This window comes from Lolium perenne, chromosome 7 (assembly GCF_019359855.2).
Source record: "Lolium perenne isolate Kyuss_39 chromosome 7, Kyuss_2.0, whole genome shotgun sequence".
Taxonomy (NCBI): Eukaryota; Viridiplantae; Streptophyta; class Magnoliopsida; order Poales; family Poaceae; genus Lolium; species Lolium perenne.
The window spans coordinates 321749535-321773894 of NC_067250.2; the positions used below are offsets into that span (position 1 = coordinate 321749535).

Below are 24360 nucleotides of genomic sequence, written 5' to 3' on the forward strand. Positions count from 1 at the left end.
TCAGACTTTGAAGCTCCTGCCAAGGTTAGTGTAGTGTGAACTTCTGTGTTCATGTTGGTGTGAACTTCCTCTTCTCATTAATTTTTTTGTGGTTTTTAAATGTTTTTTTTCTATACCAGGGGAAGAAAGTTGGTAGGAAGCCAGGTCCTTCTAAACCTGTTGTTTTGGAAGGTGATTCGAAGAAAGTTCTGAAAAGGCCGACAAAGAAAACCATGGCTAGGAAGAGGAAGGCAGATGAAGATCTTGATGGTGAGAAGACACGTTTTCAAAGAAACTGTTCGCTGTTCTCTCGGTGAAGTTCGTTCGGCTGCATGAATGTTAAAACAAAGAACACAGATTGAAGGTTGAGCAAGCTGGTTTTGGCTGTGTTTTTCAGTGGGTCCTGGAGGGTAACGTATCACGTGTTCTCATGTGTTATTTGATGAAGACTATTGACACTTCTACCATGAAGTTGGCTTGTGGATCTGGCAGAGTTCTAGAGGTTAATAGAGACACTGTTCATCAGGTGTTTGGTTTTCCTATAGGAGGCGATACTCCTATACCGCTGCAGAATCTGGACATGACGAGTCATTGGCTCTTTTGAAACAAGAGCTTGGGTTCGAAAGCAATGCTAGTATTGAGCCTAAAGATCTGCGTCAATTGTTATCTGATTTTGTTGAAGACCCCGAGAAGGAAGATTTGGCTGTTAAGGTCTTCTTTGCCATTCTTTTTAGCAAGCTCATATGTCCTGGTTCAGCTACCCGTGTCGGTAGGGAAGCTGCAATGCTTGTGAACATGGATTATGATAAGATGGCAAAGATGGATTATTGCCAGCTTGTTGTTGATGAGTTGAAACGAGCTGCTACTAAATATCAAGACCCTGATATCCCTCAAAGTCAAGTTAGAAGGGTGTCTGTTATCCCCACCGTTATGTATCTTGACAAAGATCTTTCTACCACCACATTCTGTCATGCATACTCAAACTCCTCGCGCAAACTTTCGTGATGAGAAACCTCTTAAGGCTATTTACAAAATGGACATTCACGAGACTGGTGGACCAGAGTTGATGCAGTACAAGTTTGGCGTAATTGTGGTTAGTTTTTTCAAACTCGTAACCCTTTTTTTATGTGGCATCCGATCTTCATACTACGTCGCATGTGAACTTCCTTATGTCTTTTTTAATGTTTTTATGTGGCATATGAGGTTTACTTTTTATATCCAAGTGAACTTACATAGTTTTGTATATTTTTTTACTTTTTATGTATCATCCGAACTTCATAATATCTCGCTAAGTGAACTCCTGTATTACAATGCAAAGGAAAGGCCGCAACCAAATTGCTTATTCATATCGGTATCGTGTTGAAGATTTAATTGTCAATCTTAATGAGGGCACCCATCGTAGTGAGCCTCGATGCCGGTAATGCCAATGAACATCCTGCTGGAGGTCATTGCGAGATTCCAATTTCGCAAATTGCTAATGTCAAGACGAAAGACAATCACCAGTCTGCTTCAACTAGTGCTGGGATGCCTTCTGCTGGTGTTATTGATCAGATTGGATCACTGTTGCAGAAAGTTGAGCATCTCTCTCGTACGATTCCGACTACAGCTGATCGTCTGAAACAATTTCAAGGTCGGCTTGCTGATGGTAATTTCCCCAGTGTTGAAGCACTGGATGAGCAGTCAAAGCGTGAAACATCGCTCCTTGATAGCTTGAGGGGGGCTTTGTCTCTAATGCGCACAGGTTTTCTTGATTTTGGTATGAATCAGGACTCTTTGTGCAAGCAGTTTGAGAGCCGTGCAAATGTATCAGGCAATAATAGTGTTGAAAGTAATGTTCGAAGAATATTTCTTCTGTTGAAGATGTTGATGCAGGACTTGGTCAGTCAGCTGCTGAAGCTGAGGTATAATTAGTCATTCTTGAACTTATGTCCATCCCTTTTTATGTGAACTTCCTTTTTATCTCTTGTTTTGTGTTACTACACATATGTGAACTTCTTTTGTTTTTTTCATCTGAACTTCCTTACCTTTTTCTTTTTTGTTATCCTCTTATTTTTTGCAGGAAGATGCTAGGATTGCTGAGGAAAATGCACCTCAGAATTCAGGAGATGGTGATCATGCACCTGTGAATGATGGGTTTGTTCGTCCGCCAACCCCTCAATGTCCTCCAGCTTTTGCTGGTGATCATGTTGAAGATGCAGTTTTTGATAAATCACCTCCTTTAGCTGAGGTATTTTTTTATTTTTTTTTTATAGTTGGGCTTTTGTTTTGTTTTTTGTTTGTGTGTATATGGACTACTCCATCTTCTACATCTGAACTTCTGTTTTTTTATTTGTTTGGTAGGTAAATGAAAAGTGTGTTGAGAAGGATGGTCTTCCAGATGACAGTGATGACAATTCATCTGTTGATCGTTATTATGTCAAGCATAATTTTGTACATCCGGCAACCCCTGTAACTCCTCCTTTAGATGGCAGTGATGGTAATTCTGGTGGTGCCGGTGACAAAGTTGCTGATCATTATTCTGAGTTAGACTCTGTTGGAAAGGGGAATTTATTTCCCGAGATAGTTGCACATTCTGATGGAGACAAAGATGCTGAACACCATGTTGAAGATTGTGCAGTTACTGGAAAAGGTTTCTCAATTCCTGAAGATCTTGTAACATGTCAGGATGGAAATGATGCGAAGGATGCTGCCCAACTACCTGGCATTGGTGCAGTTGTTTCCGAAACATGTGCTGAGGCTGCTGATGATGTTGGTGTATTACCAGCTGCTATGGATTGTAAGTCTGTTGTTGCGCATGGTCGTGAGGAAGTAGGTGTTGCTGCTGCACGGGGAGAACTGCCGGGTACTGAAGCCAATATAGAGCGCAGCACTGGTGCTGATGATGATGACAATAATGAGTTTCAGGCTGGAGATAACCATGGACGCGATGCATCTGATTCGATTGAGCAGTCGAGCTCATTCTTTGAAGAATCAACAGATGACTTGAGCGCTTCTATTGAAGAATCCCCGCAAGACTTAGGCAAGGATATCTGAATGGGGAACATACAGTTCTCCTACCCCACACACCCTCCCCTAATGCTAGCCCGCCTTTTTATTCTTTATGTTTACTCCTCATATATCTCTATCTAAAACCTTTTTCCCTTTTTTTTTTTGGTTTTTTATGGGGGGAGGGGTGTGGTGGGGTGCTTTTGTATATGTATTTTGTTTTTCGCTGTTTGGCATCATGTTCCATGTAAGACACTTCCTAATGCTATGTAATGCGGCATGAGTTCATGTCGTAGTTTTCATTTTCTCGCATGTATATGACTCGATCGGGGGGGTGAGTGATATCGTGTGTGTGTATTTTTTGATGGTAGCCTTCATTGATGAACTGTGGGTCTTCCGGACATTCCAGCCTCGCACCACGTTCTTGAATATGTGAACTTCTGGAATATCATCATCCGAACTTCCTTTTTGTTCTTACATTTTTGTCTGTGTTTCCTTATTTTTTGCAGACTCGAGTTTATGTTCGACGCCTCCACTGTCTCTTCAACCTATGATGATTAAAATCAAAGAAGTATATGAAAGCGTTTGCAAGTTGAGGAAAGATCCCATAAGAAGGTTATATCTGTTTTTTAGGCTTTTTTCTTTTTTTGTTGTTTTGTTTTTTATTTTTTTATTAAATTTTTGTTTTGTCCTCTAATTTTTGTGTTTTTTTCTCATAGAAGAAGACCCTTTTCATGAATGATCAATGTGATTGCACGATCGGACAAATTGCTGAAGCTTTTAAACCCAACGGGTTTCTTTGTTCTCTAACCAAGTTTCGTTGGAACATACTTGCTTGGTCGAAGTACAAGAATTCTGATAAAATGGTGGTGCCATACAATTGTTCTGTAAGTTATTTCTCCGTTCTTTTTATCATTTTTTAGTTTTTTTTTGTTAATGTAGGTGCTTGTTTTTTTCCTCCTTTATGTTTTTAACCTTCTTTGTGTTTCATTGTCATGTTTGCAGAGGCAGATATTTGAAAGAAATCTGAGTTCTCGGCTTGTTCGCAATATTTTCAGCGTCGATGCTCCGGAACGTTTGGACCACAAGAAAGTGGTACTGGCTGTTGTCTTTTTTCTTCTTTTCTATACATCTGAACTTCACTAATTATGGCATGTGGACTTCCTACCTTTTTTTTCCCTCCCCTGTTGTACATGTTACTAAAACAACTCAGTAGTAAAGTTAAATGTGATTTCTTATTTGGGGAAATAGTCTACCTTTCATACTTCTAACCTGTCCTTTTTTATTTTTATCATTTTAATGGCAGATTCTTTTTGGTTGTTTTGATCCTCCTGATCCATGTGCACCACACGTTCCTGGTCACTTCTGTGTTGTTGCTTTGAACCTTGAGAAAGAGCGTTTTGAATTGCTTGATTCGTTACGCGATATAAATGATCCAGATGGTAAGAAGCTGTTACATACAATGGCATCTGGTATCAAGAAGTTATGGTCGTTAGCAGGGAATTCAAAGGGTGATCATTTTCATCCAAAATCCATTGACCACTTCAAGCTTCACTATGTTAATTCTCCAAGACAGGCAACTGCGTAAGCGTTTTTTCCCCTTTCTTTTGTTTTGCTCTTTATTCTGTATACATTGACTACAGGGTTTTTTTTTTAACTAATACAATTGTTTTCTTTTTATTCTTATTCTTTGTTTGTGTGTTTTTTTTTTGCAGCCATGATTGCGGGTTCTTCATGCTACAGATCCTCCAGTCTTATGATGGGGAAAGCATGTGCTTGTTCAGTCAAAAAGATATTCTAAACATCAGGATGACCATGTTATATAGCTGGCTGACAGGTGGAGATTTCAATATCGACCTGAAAGATGTTTTAGGTGTTGATCCTGGTATGATTTTTACTTTTTCGCAAAATATATCGCTGGTTATGCTCTATAACACATGTTTTTTTTGGACTGCACTGTTTTTGTTTCTTTTTTGTTTTTTGATTCAGAAGTGAACTTCCTGGTTTTGTATTCTTTTCATGCAGGTCCATCTCTTGGTATCGAGGAAGATAATTTCTCACTTTTCGAGACTCAGTCATTCACACCAGAAGTACAGATTATCCCTGAAGAGAATTTTGATAGTCTTGTAAGCAAGTCAAAGAAGATTATCCAGAGGCTGCATTCCAATACCAGAAAATCTTCTAGGAATAAGGTTCCTGACACTGCAGAGAAGGGGAAGGCTGATGTAGTTTTGCTCGACGACGATGATGATTCTGATGACTTTGTCACTCAGCTTGGTAAGAAGCTTACTGCGAAGCCCATTACAAAGGATGTTCGGCGCTGTTCTCCGACTAGCAGTGATGATTTTGAAACTCAGAAGCCCAGGCAGTCTAGTGCTAAAAATCTGGTTCTTTCGAATAAAAGGCCTACTAAATTGTCCAATAAGTTCAGGGAAGAAGTCCCAAACTTTGTACCATATGTGTTTCCTCATTTATCCAAGGCCAAGCAGATGATGGAGTTAATTCTAAGCAAGGAGTACATCAAAGCTCATGGAAGGTATGTTTTTCGTTTACTACTTAGTTAGTTTTTTTTTGTGGCATATGAACTTCATATACTGTGCTGAGTGAACTTCTCTAGGTCTTTTTATTTTTTTATATGCTAAGTGAACTTCCCTAGTCTTATATATATATATTTTCTCTTTTTTAATGTGTGTGCAGTGTCCCCCTGGTGAAGTTCTGCAATGATTTTGATGATCCTGTTTTAGTTGATGCCAAGTACATGTATAAACTGTTTGGCCGCTGTGAAATGTTGGAATCCGACATGATGGATCATATCATCGCATCGGAAGGATGATCCAGGGATGAAATATATTTTTGAATCTGGCTCTCGTGTTTTGATGTCACCTCATACTATCCCTGTAGGTTTTTTCAAACATTGAAAATTAATTTTTTCAGATATACCTTTGTATGCATATACTTACTTTGTATAGTTTTCCTTTTTTTTGTTTGTGTTTTGTGCAGTACTTGCTTGATTTTGCGCCATTCAAGCTAAGGGACAGCAATGGTAATCCATTACCGAGACAACCTTTTGATGTGAGGTCTGCTGCTAAAATGTTCAAGCGTTATGTTCGGCCTAATGAAAATTTGCTGAAAGCAAAGTTGGTATGCTTTTTAATCTGAACCTCTTCATATTTTGCTGTAGTGAACTCCCTTTGTTTTTTTTTTTGTTTTCACGTGCGTACTTCCTTTTTGTTAATTTCGGTTGTTGCTGAACAGATCATCATCCCTCATTTCATGCATGATCATCACTCTGTTTATGTTATGAACAAGTACACTGGTACGTTGGACATCCTTGACACTAGGAGGTATACTTGTCTTGCACATACTTCAAGGAGTCGGCACCATGAGGATCGTGTTGAGATTGTACGTGATTTTCTTTTCATCATTTTATTTATTTACTTTTTCACTGCTATCATTTTTACTTTTTTTATGTGAACTCATTTGTTAATATAATGTGAACTTCCCAGCTTTTTCTTTTTATGTGTACTACTGCAACCATTCAAACTTTTTTGTCTGTACTGATATGTTTTTACAATATGAACTTCCTAGCTATTTTTTATATTTATTTAAACTGCTGAAACCATCTGACTGTGTGTGTTAATTTGATATGTTAGTACACTGTGAACTTCCCAGCTTTTTATATGTTTTTTAAACTGCTAAAACTATATGTAGTGTGTGTGAACTGATATATCGCACTATGTGAACTTCCCAGCTTTTTCTTTCCTTTTTTGTTTTTAAACTGCTGAAACCATTCACTTTTTGTTCTTTTTTTGTTTTTGCAGATTAATAGGATGGTGGCCTTGTTAAAACAGGTGTATGGTGTTGCAGAATTTAACAAATATAATGGTAATATACGGTGGGATGTTGTTGCCGACAGTGTTCTTATCCAAAGACTCCGGCACAAGGGGCTAATGAGTGTGGCTTCTATGCTCTAAGAATTTGTGCTACATACGGTGGTGATAAGATTGCTGATAATATAAAAAACCAGGATGTAAGTGTAGTGCTGTGTTTTTATTTGTATAGCTTTTTTGTCTTATTTTTTATCGTTTTTCATATGTTTTTTTTTTTTGCATTCCCGATTGTCTACCAGCGGCGTGTTGAGGATTGGAAAGCTGAGTACATGTATCAGCTCCTATTTCATCCCAAGAATGAAATTCGCGGAGCAAAGGCCTAGTATGTTGAAAGATCTCATGCCGCTTATTGGTCTATGTTCGCAGACAACCCAGCGATCATTGGGATCTCGCATGATGATGATCTGATTCAATTTCTTCGCAATTAGTAGTTGATAGGATATTCAACATTTTTATTTTTGTTGTTTTATTGAACTGAACTTCTCATTATGTGATTGAATTCAGGATACAGATGTAATTAGTGAGGATATGGTCTTTCTTTTTTCAAACAGCAAAATTTGTACAAAATATGTGTTTTTTTTTTTGTTATTAGTGAACTTCTCTGTCATCACAAGGTAAAAGTATTCCCATATCCATTCGTTTTTCTCAATGCAACCGTACTATTTTTTATTCCCGTATATTCAGAAATGATTTTTCATGTAGGAACTTCTGTGAACATAAACTTGCTAATCTTTTTTTCATTTATAAGCGAACTTCGTACTCACTCTATGTGAACTTCTTCATAAGCATTCTTATTACATCAACAATACTTTGAAACACAACCATAATTTGTTCTCGGGTGCTGATACAAAACATAAGGTTCAATAAAGTAAACTGGTACATAATTTTATTTTCATAGTTAGTTTTTCAGACTCAGTTGCTAAGACGTGTCACGAAGCAGCCGAGTTCTCTTGTTCCGTCGTAGAAGCAGAACATGCAGATATCTCCATCTTTTATTTCTGCACCCATGACTACATCTGGCCAATTTGTTGTCATCACTGCATTTCCAGTTGCAACTTTGTTTATCCTTACCCGTGTACCAACCCAGGCATTTGTGTTGGAGGTTATTGGAATTGTTGTTGGCTCCGTTAGATAATTCTTTAGGTGTTCTTCAGTGTATTCCTTATCGAAAGTCTGCATGAAAACACATGAAAGTGAATATCATATCCATGTTCAGTGTATTCTGTAAGTGAACTTCACAGTTTCTTTTATCTGGACTTCAGTAAACATTTAAATATCGGAAGACTGTAATAAAGTTAGTAATACATGTTGGTTCAGCCAAAACATCATATGTAATACAGTTAGTGTACGAAAATAAAGTTTTGTAAGTTGGCGTCTTTGGTATTACCATTTTGCCTCTCGTGATGTTGTTCGTTGTCTTCCCCATCTTGCATACATAATATGGGATTGTTGGCTTGTAGTCAAGTACTTGCCTTTTGAGATGATCCAGATTTTCCTTGGTCATTTCAACTTCATTTCCGAAGTGACAGTGCTTGTCAAAGATTTCAAATCCATGAATAGTTGGACCTGCATAAAAAATAAGCACATTTTTAGTTCCATAAAGTATTTTTGAAAGCATTTCTATCTTTTTTTACCTCTTTTACAGGTCTCTTCATCGCTTTCATTGCCGCCGAGGATGACGTACGATGGACCAAAGCAGCCATTCCTGTCACAATATTCCAAAGCATAAAACATTTTTTGTACTAACAGGACCTCATCACTTTTTTGAACTGAACTTCCACTTCTAGTCTGCATTTTGTGTTGTCTACATTTTAAACTCCAACTTCTTTTATTATATATTTTTTAAGTTTCCCAATCACAGTATACTAATGCCGGCTGGATACATGTTTGTAGATTTTAAAACCCTCCAACTTTTTTTATTTTTTGTATATTGTTTTCCATTTATTTTCACAAGTGAGCTTCTCGGGAGTTCTTATCTGAACTCCTGTTCTTGTTCATTAGTGTCTATTCCACCCCCCCCCAACCCTCTGCCTAACATGTTTTTATTTGATTTTTTTGATAGATCTATCGTATGCAAAACATTTTTTAAGTAATCTCTAAGGTATTTATTTTGTTAAGTTGTTAGATCTTTGTTTTTTATACTAGTCTAGATTCAAAACCACGGCCATGAAGGATGAAAGAGAGGAAGATCCACGGCGATTCAATGAGTAGATGGGATGGGGATGGGTTAGACGCACCTTCTTTTTGTTAGGTAATCCCTTCGCTTTTCTGATGCTGGATTACTTTTCTGTAGATCTTGCTAGAATTCTCTTCTTCTTCTTCTTTTTCTCTGTTCTTTTGTTCTCCCTTTGCTCTTCCTTCGACTCCTTCTCCGTGGGATGTTTCTTCCGGCGGAACACCAGTGATGGTTGACTTTTTTGCGCCGAGTGGTGGTTTTTAGTGGGTTGGGCGTGGTTTGGTGGGTGGGGGGTGGTTGGTTGGTGTGGAACAGCTTTTTATTTTTTCAGTGTTTTTACTCTGTGCGAACGTCTGCACTGTTATCACGTGAACTTCTTTGTAGTCTTTTTATGCTTTTTTGTTTTGTGCTTGCACGTGAGCTCACAACTGGCCCCGGATAAGATCCTTTTTTGTTTGTTATCCCGCAGGATTTTTTTGTTTTTTTGTGGTTATCTCTCGGCTGTTTCTGTTTTGTTTTATTGGATATGTATTGGTTTGTTCCCTGAATTTGTGGATCACGACGTCTCCTGTTACATTTCTGGAACTATAAATACATGTCTTTTTCCTCTCGTGTTTCGGTGCATATCAATCACCGATTCTTCTCCCTTTCCTTTTTCTTTTTCTCGTGCGTTTTCTCTGTTTCACCGATTGCATGGCAAACCCTCCTTTTTCCCACGAGTTCACATTCCCCCGCCATGGCACAACCACTATGAAGGTCCTGTACACAAACGCAGCAGCCTAGTGTTGAGGAGTGGCTCACCAATGCTGAAGCTTCCCTAGATTCTTACGCTAGGAAGATTGTTGGTCTTGATGTTGAGTATGACAAACTCAGTGGAACCTATTTCAATCCGAAGAAAGCTGCTGTGATCCAGCTATGTGTTGGCACTGATGTTCTTGTGTACCACATATGCCATGCTGATGAGAGGAGTGAAAAGTTGTATGATTTCTTTTATGGCTATAGGTACACTTTTGCTGGGTTTTGTGTCGCAGAAGACCGCACCATTCTGTCACGTTCAAAGTACTATGTTCATAATGTGAAGGATATCCAGGCAATATGGAGAGATCCGGACAACAGGAAGAGAACTCAAGGTTTGAAGGATGTTGCTGGAGCTATTATAGATCCAATCTATTTTGAGATGAAGGATGGTTTTGGAAGGGCAGAGCACAGGATGTGGGCTGATCCGCCGCCTCTACCGCCTAAGCATTTGGAATATGCTGCACGGGATGCATATGCCACGTATGAGGTTTTTCGGAGGCTGGATGTGTTTGAGAGGGGCTTCTTCTCCTTATTCAAACATCCCGAGAAGAAGCGTGGCAGGGATTGGTGAAGATTTTAGTTTTGTAGGGACATTTTTATTTTTATTTTTTCTATGATCAGATTGTAATCGTTTAATTTACCTACACTTTCTTTTAGGTTTTATGTTTAAGAGAATTCCTTAGTTGGTTAGATCTGAACTTCGCAGTCATAATTTTCTCTTTTTACTTTGTGTTTCCCTTCCCTTTTATTCATTTTATAATACAATGAAGATGTCCCTATTTTTACTGTTTTTTGCAATCCTATATGTTGTCTGTTCATTTTTTTAACAATTCACACCATTCACGTATGAATAGTATGTGAGAACTTCGCAGCTGTTGATATCTGATCTCCCTTTTTTTCTTGCATGTGTGTTCCTGTTTAATTTTTATACGAACTTTTTTTTCACACCGTCATACATAGTGAACTTCGAGGATAATCGGCTGTGAACTTCCTGCTGTTTTTTTTAATCAACATTTTTACGTGAAAAACTGCCTAGCAGTTGAATTACGCGGATAAGGTCATTTTTGTTTCTGTTATCCCGCAGAATTTTTGTTTTCTTGTTATCTCCATCGGCTGTTCTATTTATTTGTTTTGGATATATACTGTTTGTTTCCTGAATTCGTGGATCACGACGTGTTTGTTACATCTCAATCTATAAATACAGGTCTTTTCTTTTTCTGGCTCGGTGCACGTGAATTACCAATTGCTTCTTCTTTCTTTTCTTCTGTCCACCGATTTTGCATGGCAAACGCTCCTTTTTCCCACGAGTACACATTCCCCTGCCATGGCACAACCACTATGAAGGTTCTGTACACGAATTCAGCAGCTAGTGTTGAGGAGTGGATCACCAATGCTGAAGGTTCCCTCGATTCTTCTGCTAGGAAGATTGTTGGTCTTGATGTTGAGTATGACAAACTCAGTGGTACCTATTTCAATCCGAAGAAAGCTGCTGTGATCCAGCTATGTGTTGGCACCGATGTTCTTGTGTACCACATATGCCATGCTGATGAGAGGAGTGAAAGTTTGGTTGAGTTTCTTCATGGCTTTAGGTACATTTTTGCTGGTTTTTGCACCACAGAAGACTGCAAAGTTCTCTCACGTTCAAATCTCTATGTTCATAATTGAAGGATATCCAGGAAATATGGAGAGATCCGGACAAAAAGAAGAAACTTCAAGGCCTGAAGGATGTTGCTGGAGCTATTATAGATCCAATCTATTTTGAGATGAAGGATGGTTTTGGAAGGGCAGAGCACAGGATGTGGGCTAATCCGCCGCCTCTACCGCCTAAGCATTTGGAATATGCTGCACGGGATGCATATGCAACCTACGAGGTTTATCGAAGGCTGGATTTGTTTGAGAGGGGCTTCTTCTCCTTATTCAAACATCCCGAGAAGAAGCGTGGCAGGGATTGGTGAAGATTTTAGTTTTGTAGGGACATTTTTATTTTTATTTTTTCTATGATCAGATTGTAATCGTTTAATTTACCTACACTTTCTTTTAGGTTTTATGTTTAAGAGAATTCCTTAGTTGGCTAGATCTGAACTTCGCAGTCATAATTTTCTCTTTTTACTTTGTGTTTCCCTTCCCTTTTATTCATTTTATAATACAATGAAGATGTCCCTATTTTTACTGTTTTTTGCAATCCTATATGTTGTCTGTTCTTTTTTTTAACAATTCAGTACCATTCACGTATGAATAGTATGTGAGAACTTCGCAGCTGTTGATATCTGATCTCCCTTTTTTTCTTGCATGTGTGTTCCTGTTTAATTTTTATACGAACTTTTTTTTCACACCGTCATACATAGTGAACTTCGCGGATAATCGGATGTGAACTTCCTGATGTTTTTTTTTAATCAACATTTTACGTGAACAACTGTCTAGCAGTTGAATTACGATATATTTATTCTCACAACATCCCGTGTAGAGGTTTAATATACATGAGCTTTATGAAAATTCCTGTTCATTACAATTTGGATGAGCAGTAGCATCAACAAATAGTGAACTTCAGCAAAGTATATTTATTCTACACAATGTAACCAACTACATATTTGTTTTCATTATGAACTATTCTATTTTTTTTCCTTTTTTGTGTCTACCTCTTCCTGGTACTCCTTCTTATAGGTGCTGGTGTAGTTTGTGTTTTCTCCTTGTTCTTCTCATTGCTTCTATCTTCCATTGTGTTGCTATCATTTTCTCGTTGACTGCAGTGTAATAGCTGTTCCTCAAGCTGCCTTCTTGCGCAAGTTCTAGAGTTGTGTCCCCTTATCTTATTGCATGTACCACAAGCTTTCACCCCTTTTGGTTTCATTGTTGCACCATCACTTCTTTGTCGTTCAACAATCTGTTGTTGTAGTATCTTTTCCCTGTTGGGGCATGTTGACGCGTAGTGTCCTAGCCTTAGGTTGCACACGCTGCATTTCCTTTGTCCTCCCGTTTTATTTAAGTTTTGCGCTTTGCTCTCCACATCTGGTGTTTTCTGTGTATCTTCTTGCTCAGTGATATCTTCATCCTCATCTTCTTGCTCATATTCTTCATCATCCGTCTCATCTTCGAAGCATTCACCCTCATCTGTGTCCAGTTTTTCCTCTTCATCATTCTCTGGAATGTGCTGGCGAGCAAGCAAGTTTCTTATGCGGACCTTGATATTTGCTGAAGATGCTGTAGGCCCATACACCTTCTTATGTGTTTCCAAGAGTGTTTTAGCCAGCTGCCTTGCCTTGCAGGTTCTGGAATTGTGGCCATTAATTTTATTGCATGTTCCGCATAATCTTGTACCTTTCGGTCTCCCGTATTCATGTAGTTACGGTTCCGGACGGCAGTGCAGGGGGTTTGCATTTTCCATTCCTCCTTGCAGCATCTGTAGTCTTGCTTCCTTTTGTTATTGCAAGTAGTGGAGGCTGTATATCCGCATATGGATCATTGTCCTCGATCCGAGGAATGTCGTTGTGCTCGCAGTTTCTCGTGTTGTGTTTTCTTGGTTCGATGACTGCTCATTGTTCTCCATCTCTCGCATCCTCATTATTCTCCATCTCTCGCATCCTCATTATTCTCCGGCTCTGCATCCTCATTGTCCAGGTTTGTATTGGCATCTCTGAAGGCGTATAATGCTATTTGGAATTTTGCTTCCGAAGTGCATCCTTTGTTTATAATTTTAATCGCTTTCACCGTAAAGCGATTGTTCGTCCGTATTCAATTGAAGTCCCATCGTCTCGTTGTTGTCCTCGTAGTCTCTGCGGTTGTAATCAGGGTTTGTCATCGCATCTTTGGTGTATCTCTGGAGTATATACTTGCTTGGTATCTCATCCAGTGCGTAGGTGCTCAAAGACAGCTATGACATGGTGGCGTAACAACCCCGTGTGTGCATAAAGTTAACATTAGCTCGGTTAATTTTTTTATTTTTCGTGTCAACGATTACTTTTTTTATATGCATCTGTAGTGTAATACAACCAAAAGCAACTGATGAAAGAGGCTTTTTTTTTACCCGTATGTTCCCACAGCTTACATTCGCATTCATAGCGGCCTTCAACTTCATCCGCTAGCACTCGAACTCATGTCTTGACCAAGCGAATTCTTTACTCGATTGTAGTGATGCACAAGGTAAATGTTGGGATTATCCTGGGAAGTCTTAATGCGGAAAGTCTGTGCTGTGATATTGCCTCTCCCGGAAAACCGAGTACACCGCCCGTGTGTACTTATCCATCACCTCGTGCCTCGAAGCCATACCCGGTGATCAAGTTTTCCTTGAGCCCTGCATTTTTGATTTTTGTCGGTGGAAAAGTCATTTGCTTTTTGAACATGAAACATAAGATAACTTTTATATATATATATGAACCCCAGAACTAAACAGATGTGAACTTCCATAACATGTGCATACTTTTTTTCTCGAAACAGATGACACTTTTTTGTGTACGTAAGAACCCCGACCAAACAGTTGTGAACTTCCATAACATCTGCATAGTCTTTTTCCTTTTTTTTATGTTCTCATCCTATGTGTTTCCAAATTATTGAAGCATATTTTTTTTCATTAACATAAAAAAGGAAATCGATCACTCACCGTTGATGCATTTGCCTCTGCATTCTCTGCTTCATGCCTTGCCTGTATGCAGTTGTTAACTTGCTTAGCAAAAATGTGTAGGTTGTCTCGTTCAGTGACAAAACCCCTTTTCAGCACAAAGTTCATGCTCTCGCTTCTCTCGTGTTGAAGTCATGCGTGCACGTAAAACTTCCTTCCAAAGAAGCTGATATCCACAATTTCCTTTCAGCCCATAAGTTAATCATGACATTTATATCATGCAGATTGTACTCTTCAATCAAAGCCTTCCACGCATCTTCAAACTCAGATGGCATTAGGGGATGGTTCAAAATTGCAGTCAGCTTATCCTTCAAGTCAGGGAATAGTTTATAAAGCTTCTTCAGCGGGTCCTTATGCTTGTTCATTATGTGCCATCTACAGAACTTATGTAGAGTCCGTTTGAAAATTTTAGGTATTGCTTTTGCCATTGCTGGGCATTGATCTGAACAATTATTAGGAAAAAACACATCAGGTATAATGCAAGCAAACTTCACAAAAAACAAAACAAAGGTGAACTTCAGCAAATTAAATATCTTTTATTTTTTCGTGTTGCAGGGGTGTAAACATGTGAACTTCTGTGTGTTTTTGTTATGAACTACAACTGAAGGTACAAACAGGAGTATAGATTCTGATTTTTCTGCAAACCTGTAAGTATGCAGATTGGTTGTTTACCGCCCATGCATTCAAGGAATCTGCTGAATACCCATTTGAAGGACTCCTCTGACTCGTTTCCCATCAACGCAACACCAAAGATTGTTGACTGCAAGTGGTTGTTTACGCCGACAAATACTGCAAGGGGCAAGTGGTGCTTGTTCGACTTGTAAGTAGTATCGAAAGTTATGCAATCTCCAAAATCTGCATATGCTGCCCTCGAGCTAGCATTAGACCAGAAAACATTTTCCGATCTGTTTTCCTCATCAACCTTGTAGTCATAGAAGAAATTTTCATTCTCCTTCTTCATGTCTTCAAAGAATTTGAACATATTCTGCACCTCATTCATGGACTCCTTCCTCGTGTTTTCTGCTTTCCTGCAAAAAGAAATTTGTTGTTATTTTTCTTTTTTTTGTTTTGCTTTTTTCTTTCCCCTGTTTTTCATGTAAGTTTTCATTTTATATATAAAGGAGGGGGGTGGGAGGGGGGGGCGGGGGAGTACTTACATGTTTAGTATGTCTCTGTTGTGGCAGCCAATCTTATCACGGCCACCATGCAGCGTTTGAAGCAGGCCCATTATGTTTACATGTTTTATATTGCTGAACTGAAGGTCTTTTACCAACCCCTTCAATGTTGGATCCACCTTTTTGTGAGAACGCATGAAAACTAGCATTGATGGGCTTAACAGCAGGGTATGGTTGTGCTGAAGTGTAATGTCCTTGACAATGCAGGTACCATCACTCCTCTCTTTCAATCTCATAAAGGCCTTGCACCCAGTTCTTTTGGTCATCTTGTCACGCTGTCGGTCTTCCTCGTTGACACTTTGGCGGTGTGTACCTTCTCGTACACATCTCAAGTAACGCCTGCTCTTGTTGTGCTGTCCTTTCCTTATCCCAAACCCTGTGTGCTTTGCATATGTATTGTAAAATACATATGCGTCTTTGAATGTACTAAATTCTTGACCAATGGATGGTATCAGGTCCGGATCAAGATCTGCAGCTCGCAAATTGCCACGGTTTTGTTATTGCATTATTTTTTATTTATTTTTACATATTTTATTTGTATGTTAACTTCAGGGAATAGGTCAAGTGAACTTCCTAAAATTTAATAAAAATAAGAACATGGACTTCTTAAAGTCATCTGAACTTTTTTTCACAGGAAAACTGTTGCACATGAATATCGAGAACATATCAACTACACATTTCATATAATAAACTGAGCATGTGAACTTCCTAAAAATCAGCTGAACTTTTATCATGGATATAGGGTTCACGATCTTTCCAAATCATATCAACTGTTTTTTCTAAAGATATAGCATGTGAACTTCCATGCAAATTTGTCTAAATAAATGTGTGTGTAAGAGTGAAATTTTTATCAGCAATATATAAATTGAACTTACGTGTGTGTATGTTCGCAGCTCTGCAGGGGTGGCTCTATCATCTGGTACTATGGGGCATGGCGGTGTGACTTTTGGTACATGGCAGAGTGGATCTCGAGGCGGCATATGACTTGATTGAGTGCCTCGACGATCTTGGTGTATGCTGTCACTTTGACCATCCCCATAATCGCGTTGTCGTTCGTACATCACCGCTAGAAGACGACTTTTGGCCACCGTCCTCGTTCACATTGTTGCTTCCAGCTGTGTTTGTTGTAGATGTACTTGTAGATTGCCGTTTCGTGGCCGACTTAACGTTGCATTACTAGCAAATATCTCCTCGGTGCACTTTATTGGTGAACGGGGTTTTTGGTGGACCTGACCAACACATAATATCCTCATCATCATCTCGTTGATGTTGTGGTATCCCGCTTCCTTTTGTCGTTATCCATGTCATCTTGTTCTTGGATTTTCTCGATTGAAATTCCTTTCAACGGCAGCAGCATTTGTCTTTCTCTTGGGATTGCGGAACACTGGCTGGATAAATGAAACCGGCTCATCACAAAGATATGGGAGTCATTGGAGGCTTTTAGGGCCTCGACCAAATTGATTATCTCGTCGTCACGTCGTTTCGATTCTTTGCCCTGCAGTAGCAGAACAAGGTAAGTTTTTTAACATGTGAACTTCTTGAACATTTGGACTAGAACTTTTATACATAAAACTTTGTCTGATGTCTTCAAAAAACTAAAACAAGTAAAGTTAACCGCTAAACAATGTAATATGAACTTCCAGCATACATGCACCTGCATACTTATTTTTTCATTTTGCTGTTTTTATTTTTTATAACTGAAGTGAACTCCAGGAAACTGTTTTTAAGAACTTCCCAGTAAAAGACATAAGTTTTCTTTTTCCTACAATAGACTCTGCAGGAGAATATGTGAACTTCCAGTCTATTTTTGGTTTTTGTTTATACTGATGTACAGGAAAAGCAGTTAAATAGTTATGTGAACTTCCAATATAAATTCATATGAACCTTTTAAGGAGAATCTAAATTGGTCGTTTTTTGTAAATGAGTTATGTGAACTTCCATTATGAATCATTATGAACTTTCTTTTCACTAGAATCTAAAGTGCTCCTTTTTTTTTGGTTTTGCAGTGAGCACAAAGTAGTATATGAGTTATGTGAACTTCTGGTTTTGTACCTTATCTTCCTCCAGTGCTAGCGTCTTGAAGGAGCTTGGTCGGATTGATGTTGAAGCATGTTCCGATGATGTGCCTCTAATTGGAGCCATTAATCGCCGTAGGGAATCTGGATCTCGTCGGGCTATAGACGAATTGCGGCGAGTAACGAGGCGGGATCTCGCTGTTCTCCGCCGCTGGCTCCTTTGCGTCAGCTACCGCCGCCGTTCGCCTCCGTCGCGTGCTCCCTCGCGTCGGCTGCCGCCGCCGCTCGTCGCCCGCGCCGACGAGGTAGGAGGCTTCAACGTCTTCGCTCGTCGCGTGCTCCCTCGCGTCGGCTGCCGCCGCCGCTCGCTCGCCCGCGCCGACGAGGTAGAAGGCTTCAACGTCTTCGTGTCCGTCGCGAGCTCCCTCGCGTCGGCTCCCGACGCCGCTCGCTCGCCCGCGCCGACGAGGTAGGAGGTGGAGGTGCGGAGCTGGTTGATCTCCGCTCGAGGCGGGGCGCGGTGTTTTTACGAGGAGGACGTGGGAAGTTCGCTTCGTTCACGAATCGGTATCGGTCGGGAGTCGGGACGTGGGAAGTTCGGTTGGGTATCGGTCGGGACGGGGGGAAGAAACCGAGTGGGATTAGGGGGGGTTCTAGAATAGCTATTCTAGAACCACTCAGCTAGTCACGTGCATAGCTATGCATAGGAGCATAACCGTTGGATCAGCCCTAGAGACCATCTTCACGCATCGATCAAACTAACGCCGTCAGGTACTTTTCTTCCTCTTTCTTTCCGCTCCATACCACCTCCGCGTCATCCTCCCTTGCCTTTTTCTTTCCTCCTCCCGCACATCACACCTTTTCCCTGCTCCTGATTTCCTCGCTCGACTCGATAGGACCGGCCGCATCGTCCCCGCCGAGTTCCCGACCTGCATCCAACCGCGCGCCACCGGCCGTCCCCTTCCTCCCCGACGAGGCCCTTCCGTCCTCGCTTATTTTTCTACGGATCCATTATTTCAGATGCGTTCTTGCTTATTTTTTCTTGAGTCTCTTGATTTGTTTTGTTGAAATAAAGATTTACCAAGATGCAGGTCCTTCCCCAAAGCTTTTTTCTTTGGTACGAATCCATCATCCATATCATAATTGTTCTGGCTTCAAACGGATCCAATTTGTTTCCTATGCTAGTTTATTTGCTATGCCTAATTTCTATTTTCTAGCCTACGGTTTAGCACTAGCACATTAGCAAGATTTCTGGATCCGCTTCACGTCCTTTTCTCCGATCTACTTCTAGGTAGATTTTTTAGTGCTGTTTTTTGAGATTTGAGGAGCAGCTGCGTGTCGAGAGGCAAAACCGAGAAAGAGGGATCGGGAGAGTTGGGGACGGAGACGCCACGGGAGAAGAAGGACCGGGAGGATTGAGCAGCAGCGGGCGGGTGCGGTTGTGGGAGGACAAGGCGTGGCTGGCGGACGCGGGCATGGCCTTCGTCCAGATCACGTATGGCGGCTACCACGTCCTCACCAAATTCGTCCTCAACGTCTACGATGACCTCGTCGCGCTCACCATCCTCGCCCCGTCTCCTTCTTCCGACAGAGGTTTATTGCTTCCTGGGCTCCTGCTACACCCAACTCTTACCCTTGCTCACAGCAGCAAGAAGCGAAATCGACCCCTTTCCCTCCCCCTCTGATTTTGACGAATTCTCATCAAGATGCGGCATGCTCTTTTGTTAATTGCTAATTGCTAACAGGGAGTACTACGGAGTACTAGCCACTCATTAACCAATTGCTAATTTTCAGAATTAGCATGGTCAGTCCAGCTCTTACCAGATGCACATTTTGAGAGCTGATTTTCGTAGTAGTTCAAACAATTAGGCAACGCACTAATTTACAAAGCAACACACGTGAGATGTGCTTGTGTAGATAAACAATACTCCTACTCCTGTTGCTGCTAGCCTAGGAAAATTTACTTTGAAGCAGCTCAATGACAAGCATTATAGGTCATGTTCTTTTCTAGCCAAATTTACACGGGTTAAACTCCTACTGCTGCTGGTCACCTGCCCATGTAACTTCTCAATCTAACACAAAGACATACAGTTTTGGATGGTTGGAGAGTGTTCCAAAGACACTTGATATGGCTCACTTCGCAACATTCTAGGAGTACCGTATGTTTGTTTTGCTTTGTCGAAAAGCTTATGTTCGGGGTAGAAATTTTGGAGTAGCTTAAATTGGTTGATACTTGCAAAACACTTGGACCTAAGCATTGATGTACAGTAGTTTAACCGAGCTTATGGGTTTCTGATTGTGATGAAATTACATCACTCCCTGAAATGTCTTTGTTATACTCCAAAGAGAACAGTCCAGCCCGAATTTTCTTTGTTATTCTACAAGACAAAGAGATGGAATTTTTTTGGACTATTCTACTAATACTACTGGACTATTAGCTGCTTGTTTATCTTAGTAAAAAGTTTAACCAGGTTAAACAGATGGGTATCCTGCTGGATGAAACTACTGGAGTATCCAGTGATTAAATATCTTGCAAAAAACCAAAGTGCCTTTTACGTAATTGATGATATACTCCAGAAATACTGTTAACATTATATCCAGCCCATGTACAGTCATAATCATAACCAAAGTGCCTTTTTTGGAGTAGATCCAGTAATATTGTTAACATTATATCCAACCCATGTACAAAGTGATAAAATTCAGTATAGGTAATCGAGGGATTCCTCGCTCTAGGTGTTTTGTGACAAGTGCAGTCTAGAGAACAGCTTGTTTCGTGCAGACATCATGTCCCTTATTAACCGTGATGCAGCCTTTGGTTTCTTCACCTTATGTTTAGGCACCAAGTGAGTATCTTCCTCACCTATATAAATGCAAGCCACTCTATGTTTGTGCGATAGCAAACCGATAGAAGCGCATGGAGAAGGTGTGTTGTATGATGAGAGGACCGAGACCTACTTCTGGTATGGAGAAAATAAGTATGGCAAGACATACAGAGCTCAACACCAAGGGAGCTGATCGAGTAAGTTAACTTGTTTCTACCGCTTTGAGTTTTTGTCATCATTTGTGTGTTAAAGAGCTTCAGGGCATTTCAGCATTTGGTGGTAGGAAACATGCATTATGTTCTCGTAGTCAAAATGTACTAGTAGCTAAATTCGTAGTCGATACCAAGGGAGTAGATTTATTAGCTTCACCTCTTCTTTAATGATTAATTAATGTTTCTCTTTTGTTTTTATTTAAACCGAGTACTCTTGATGTTTTCAACTTCTAATGGAGTAGATTGGACAAGCCTTTTACAACTCTAAACTACCGATGTTGTCGATTTTAAAATGGAGACCTTACATGACAATGCTTAATGTTTGTACTCCAACTCAAAAGTTTTTACAAAGATGCACTCTTCCCGAATGACAAACTATAAACATAGGCATGCTTCTTAGTTCCAAGCTTAGGGCCTTTGCATGCAGTCTTCCCGCATGACAAACTCAAGAACAGAGACATGCTTTTACTTGTTAGACTTATCATTCATGTGTCAAAACAGAGACATGCACTCTTCTGAAAGTTTTGGCATGCATTATTTTGGACACCAACATCTTTTGACCGCATTATGTTGGAATGATGCTTATCTGGTGACCGAAAGTTTTGGCATGCATTGATCTCAACTTGTGAAGCGGAGACCGGCGGCGGGAGATGAGGGCAGGGGGCCGGCGACGCTAGGGAAGCATGAGGCCGGCTGCCCGCCGGCAGGATGCGAGGGCAAGAGGTGTGCGGCAGAGGAGATCTCGGGAGAGCAGGGGGAAGTCCCGTGGCGCTAGGGAAGTAGCAGCCGCCGACGTGAGGCACGGTAGAGCGCCAACGTCCAGATGGGAAGGCCGTCGACCGCGCGGCGCCGCAAGCACGGGATTCGCCCAAGCTGTTTGAGGAAGGACCGGTTCGTTGAAGAACCGAAACTACAACGGTGAATTGCAAAAATTGATTCTAACTAGCCTCCCGACACCTAATCTCTGACGAAGGGTGTACTTGGTTGGCGATGGAAATATCAGGATGTAATTGATAGTCAAGATCCATGCTCCACTCCGTGTCATGTTTCTCCCCATCTCTCTTCTTTATGATTTTCAAGATTCATGGTTTTTCACAAAGCACGGTTTGTTCTTGGAGGATGGAAAGATCTACCGGTGACAATGATGCCATTCTCGGTGTTTCAGCTCGTGATGTAGTTGGAAGAAATTGATGGTTTAGTTGCTGATTTTTGGGATTTGAGGAGTAGCCACTGAGACGGACAAGAAGCATAGGGATAATATGAGCCAAGTACGGGTGCATGTCGGCGGGTTCACGGGAGGGAGCTTGGGGCAGACAGCTCTGCTGCGTGCCTCGCGTGGGGTTCACTTTTCTGTCCTTATACACAACCGGGCACGCCTCCTTTTCGTGGATAGGAACGGCGGACAATCGCACACGCTACCGTACGTAAACGGCAGCGCATATCGCGAGGCAATTTTCTACGGCAGCGAATGCGTGCGTAGGTAGCCATGTAGTTAGAAAATCCGCGTCGATATATATATATATATATATATATATATATATATATATATATATATATATATATATATATATATATATATATATAGAGCAAGACTATTCTCGAACCCCCCTTAAGAGTGGTTCTAGAATAGCTATTCTAGAACCCCCCCTAGGATGTTATAGACTAGTTATTCTACAACCCATCTCTAAAGACCTTCTAAACCCGACACAACCACCCAATCCCATCCAACCTTCTGCCGGCCCAACCCACCCCCCACCAGCCCAACCCACCCCACCAAGCTACCTCCCGCCAACCCCACCGCCCGTCGACCCCACCCTACCTCTCGTCGACCCTACCCCCCACCACCACCCACCAACCCCACACCTCCAACTTCCGAAATCCCACCCACACCACCTCTCGAGGACCCCACCCTACCTTACCTCCCACCGACTCCAACCCGCCTACTGTCAAACCCACGCCACATACCGCCGAACTCATTTTTGAAAGTTCGCTTCATTTTTTGGAAGTTCGCTTCATTTTTCGGAAGTTCACTTCATCTTTTTGGGAAGTTCACTTCATTTTTCGGAAGTTCACTTTTCTTTTTTGGAAGTTCACTTCATTTTTTGGGAAGTTCACTTCATTTTTCGGAAGTTCACTTTACTTTTTTGGAAGTTCACTTCATTTTTTGGGAAGTTCACTTCATTTTTGGAAGTTAACTTTGTTGTTTTGGGAAGTTCACTTCATTTTTTGGAAGTTCACTTTACTTTTTTCGGAAGTTCACTTCATTTTTCTGGGAAGTTCACTTCATTTTTCGGAAGTTCACTTTACTTTTTTCGGAAGTTCACTTCATTTTTTTGGGAAGTTCACTTCATTTTTCGAAAGTTCACTTTACTTTTTTTGGAAGTTCACTTCATTTTTTGGGAAGTTCACTTCATTTTTCGGAAGTTCACTTTACTTTTTTCGGAAGTTCACTTTACTTTTTCCGGAAGTTCACTTCTTTTTTGGGAAGTTCACTTTATTTTTCGGAAGTTCACTTTACTTTTTTGGGAAGTTCACTTCATTTTCGGGAAGTTCACTTCATTTTTCGGAAGTTCACTTAACTTTTTTTGGAAGTTCACTTTACTTTTTCCGGAAGTTCACATCATTTTTCGAAAGTTCACATTACGTTTTGTCAAACAAGCTGAAATACTTTTTTTTGTCAAAATTCACTTAGGTTAAAACGGTAGTTCACTTTGTACACTACGAGGAAGTTCACTTGGCAACACGTAGAAGTTCACCTTTTTGCACGCCGATAAAATTACTTCTTCTGGGAATTCACTTTTGTAAAAAATGAATTTCACTTTGTACCGCGTGGAAGTTCACTTCCCATCTCATGGAAGTTCACTTTAAAATACGTCGTACAACTACATTTTGTTGAAATTCACTTTGGTCGAAATGACAGTTTACTTTGTAACGTCCCGAAGTTCACATTGTACCTCGAGGAAGTTCGTTGTAAACATGCCCAAAAATTACTTTTTGTGAAAATTCAATTTAGTTAAAACGGAAGTTCACTTTTTACCAAATGGAAGTTCAATTGGTATCGCGTGACTTTAAACATGAAGGAAAATTACTTTTTGATGAAACTCACTATGCCCAAAACTGAGTTCACCTTGTACCGCACGAAAGTCCATTTTGAACGCGCTAGAAGTTCAATTCAAACAAGTTGGAAATTTCCTTTTGTAAAAAGTCATTTTGATTAGGGCGGAAATTCACTTTGAATCATGTGAGAAGTTTATTTTGAAGATGCCCGAAACTTTTATATCGCGACCTGAAGTTCACTAACAGACATCAGGAAGTTCACTTCTACATTTGGGGGCAGTTTAGGTACTTTATTTTCCTAGGCGGAAATCATACGCATAGAAATCATCCTTGTGGCATCTGATTGCGCAAATCGACCAGCATCACATGCAATTAGCAATAATATAACTATACTAAATACTCCTTCGCACACCCATGCCACAAAAAACAACCTAGCTCAACCAATTACAAAATGTTCCCGTATCGGTATCATCGCTGATTTTTTCTATTTCCAAAGTAATATTAAACTATTTAGAATTTGGAAAATGTTCATCATGAAAAAGTTGCCCCTATTCATTAGCTTTCCAACAGCCAAACCATTTACAACATTCGGACAAGCAGTTCGGAAATAATCCTAGAATTTTTTTGCAAAAAACAAAT

General features: G+C 40.3%; 2 protein-coding genes and 1 long non-coding RNA gene across 3 annotated transcripts; all 3 read left to right on the plus strand.

The window, feature by feature from the left end:
• The first annotated feature begins 1827 nt into the window (after nucleotides 1–1827).
• Nucleotides 1828–2443, plus strand: LOC139834203 (uncharacterized). The gene is made up of 3 exons (XR_011749718.1): nucleotides 1828–1880; nucleotides 2039–2206; nucleotides 2320–2443. It is a non-coding gene; the product is annotated as an uncharacterized lncRNA (long non-coding RNA).
• Nucleotides 2444–9065: 6622 nt separating this feature from the next.
• LOC139834054 (uncharacterized) lies at nucleotides 9066–10399 on the plus strand. The gene is made up of 2 exons (XM_071824437.1): nucleotides 9066–9080; nucleotides 9806–10399. Exons 1-2 carry the CDS (start codon nucleotides 9066–9068, stop codon nucleotides 10397–10399), a joined length of 609 nt encoding a protein of 202 aa, XP_071680538.1.
• A 767-nt stretch (nucleotides 10400–11166) lies between these two features.
• LOC127314959 (uncharacterized) lies at nucleotides 11167–11783 on the plus strand. The gene is made up of 2 exons (XM_051345501.2): nucleotides 11167–11394; nucleotides 11496–11783. Exons 1-2 carry the CDS (start codon nucleotides 11167–11169, stop codon nucleotides 11781–11783), a joined length of 516 nt encoding a protein of 171 aa, XP_051201461.2.
• Nucleotides 11784–24360: the final 12577 nt, after the last annotated feature.

Excerpts from the sequence above, each read along its gene's own strand:
- LOC127314959 (XM_051345501.2), top strand. The coding sequence starts at position 11,167 with ATGAAGGTTCTGTACACGAATTCAGCAGCTAGTGTTGAGGAGTGGATC. Across the intron at positions 11,395-11,495 it reads ATGAGAGGAGTGAAAGTTTG|GATATCCAGGAAATATGGAG; the intron begins GTTGAGTTTCTT and ends TCATAATTGAAG.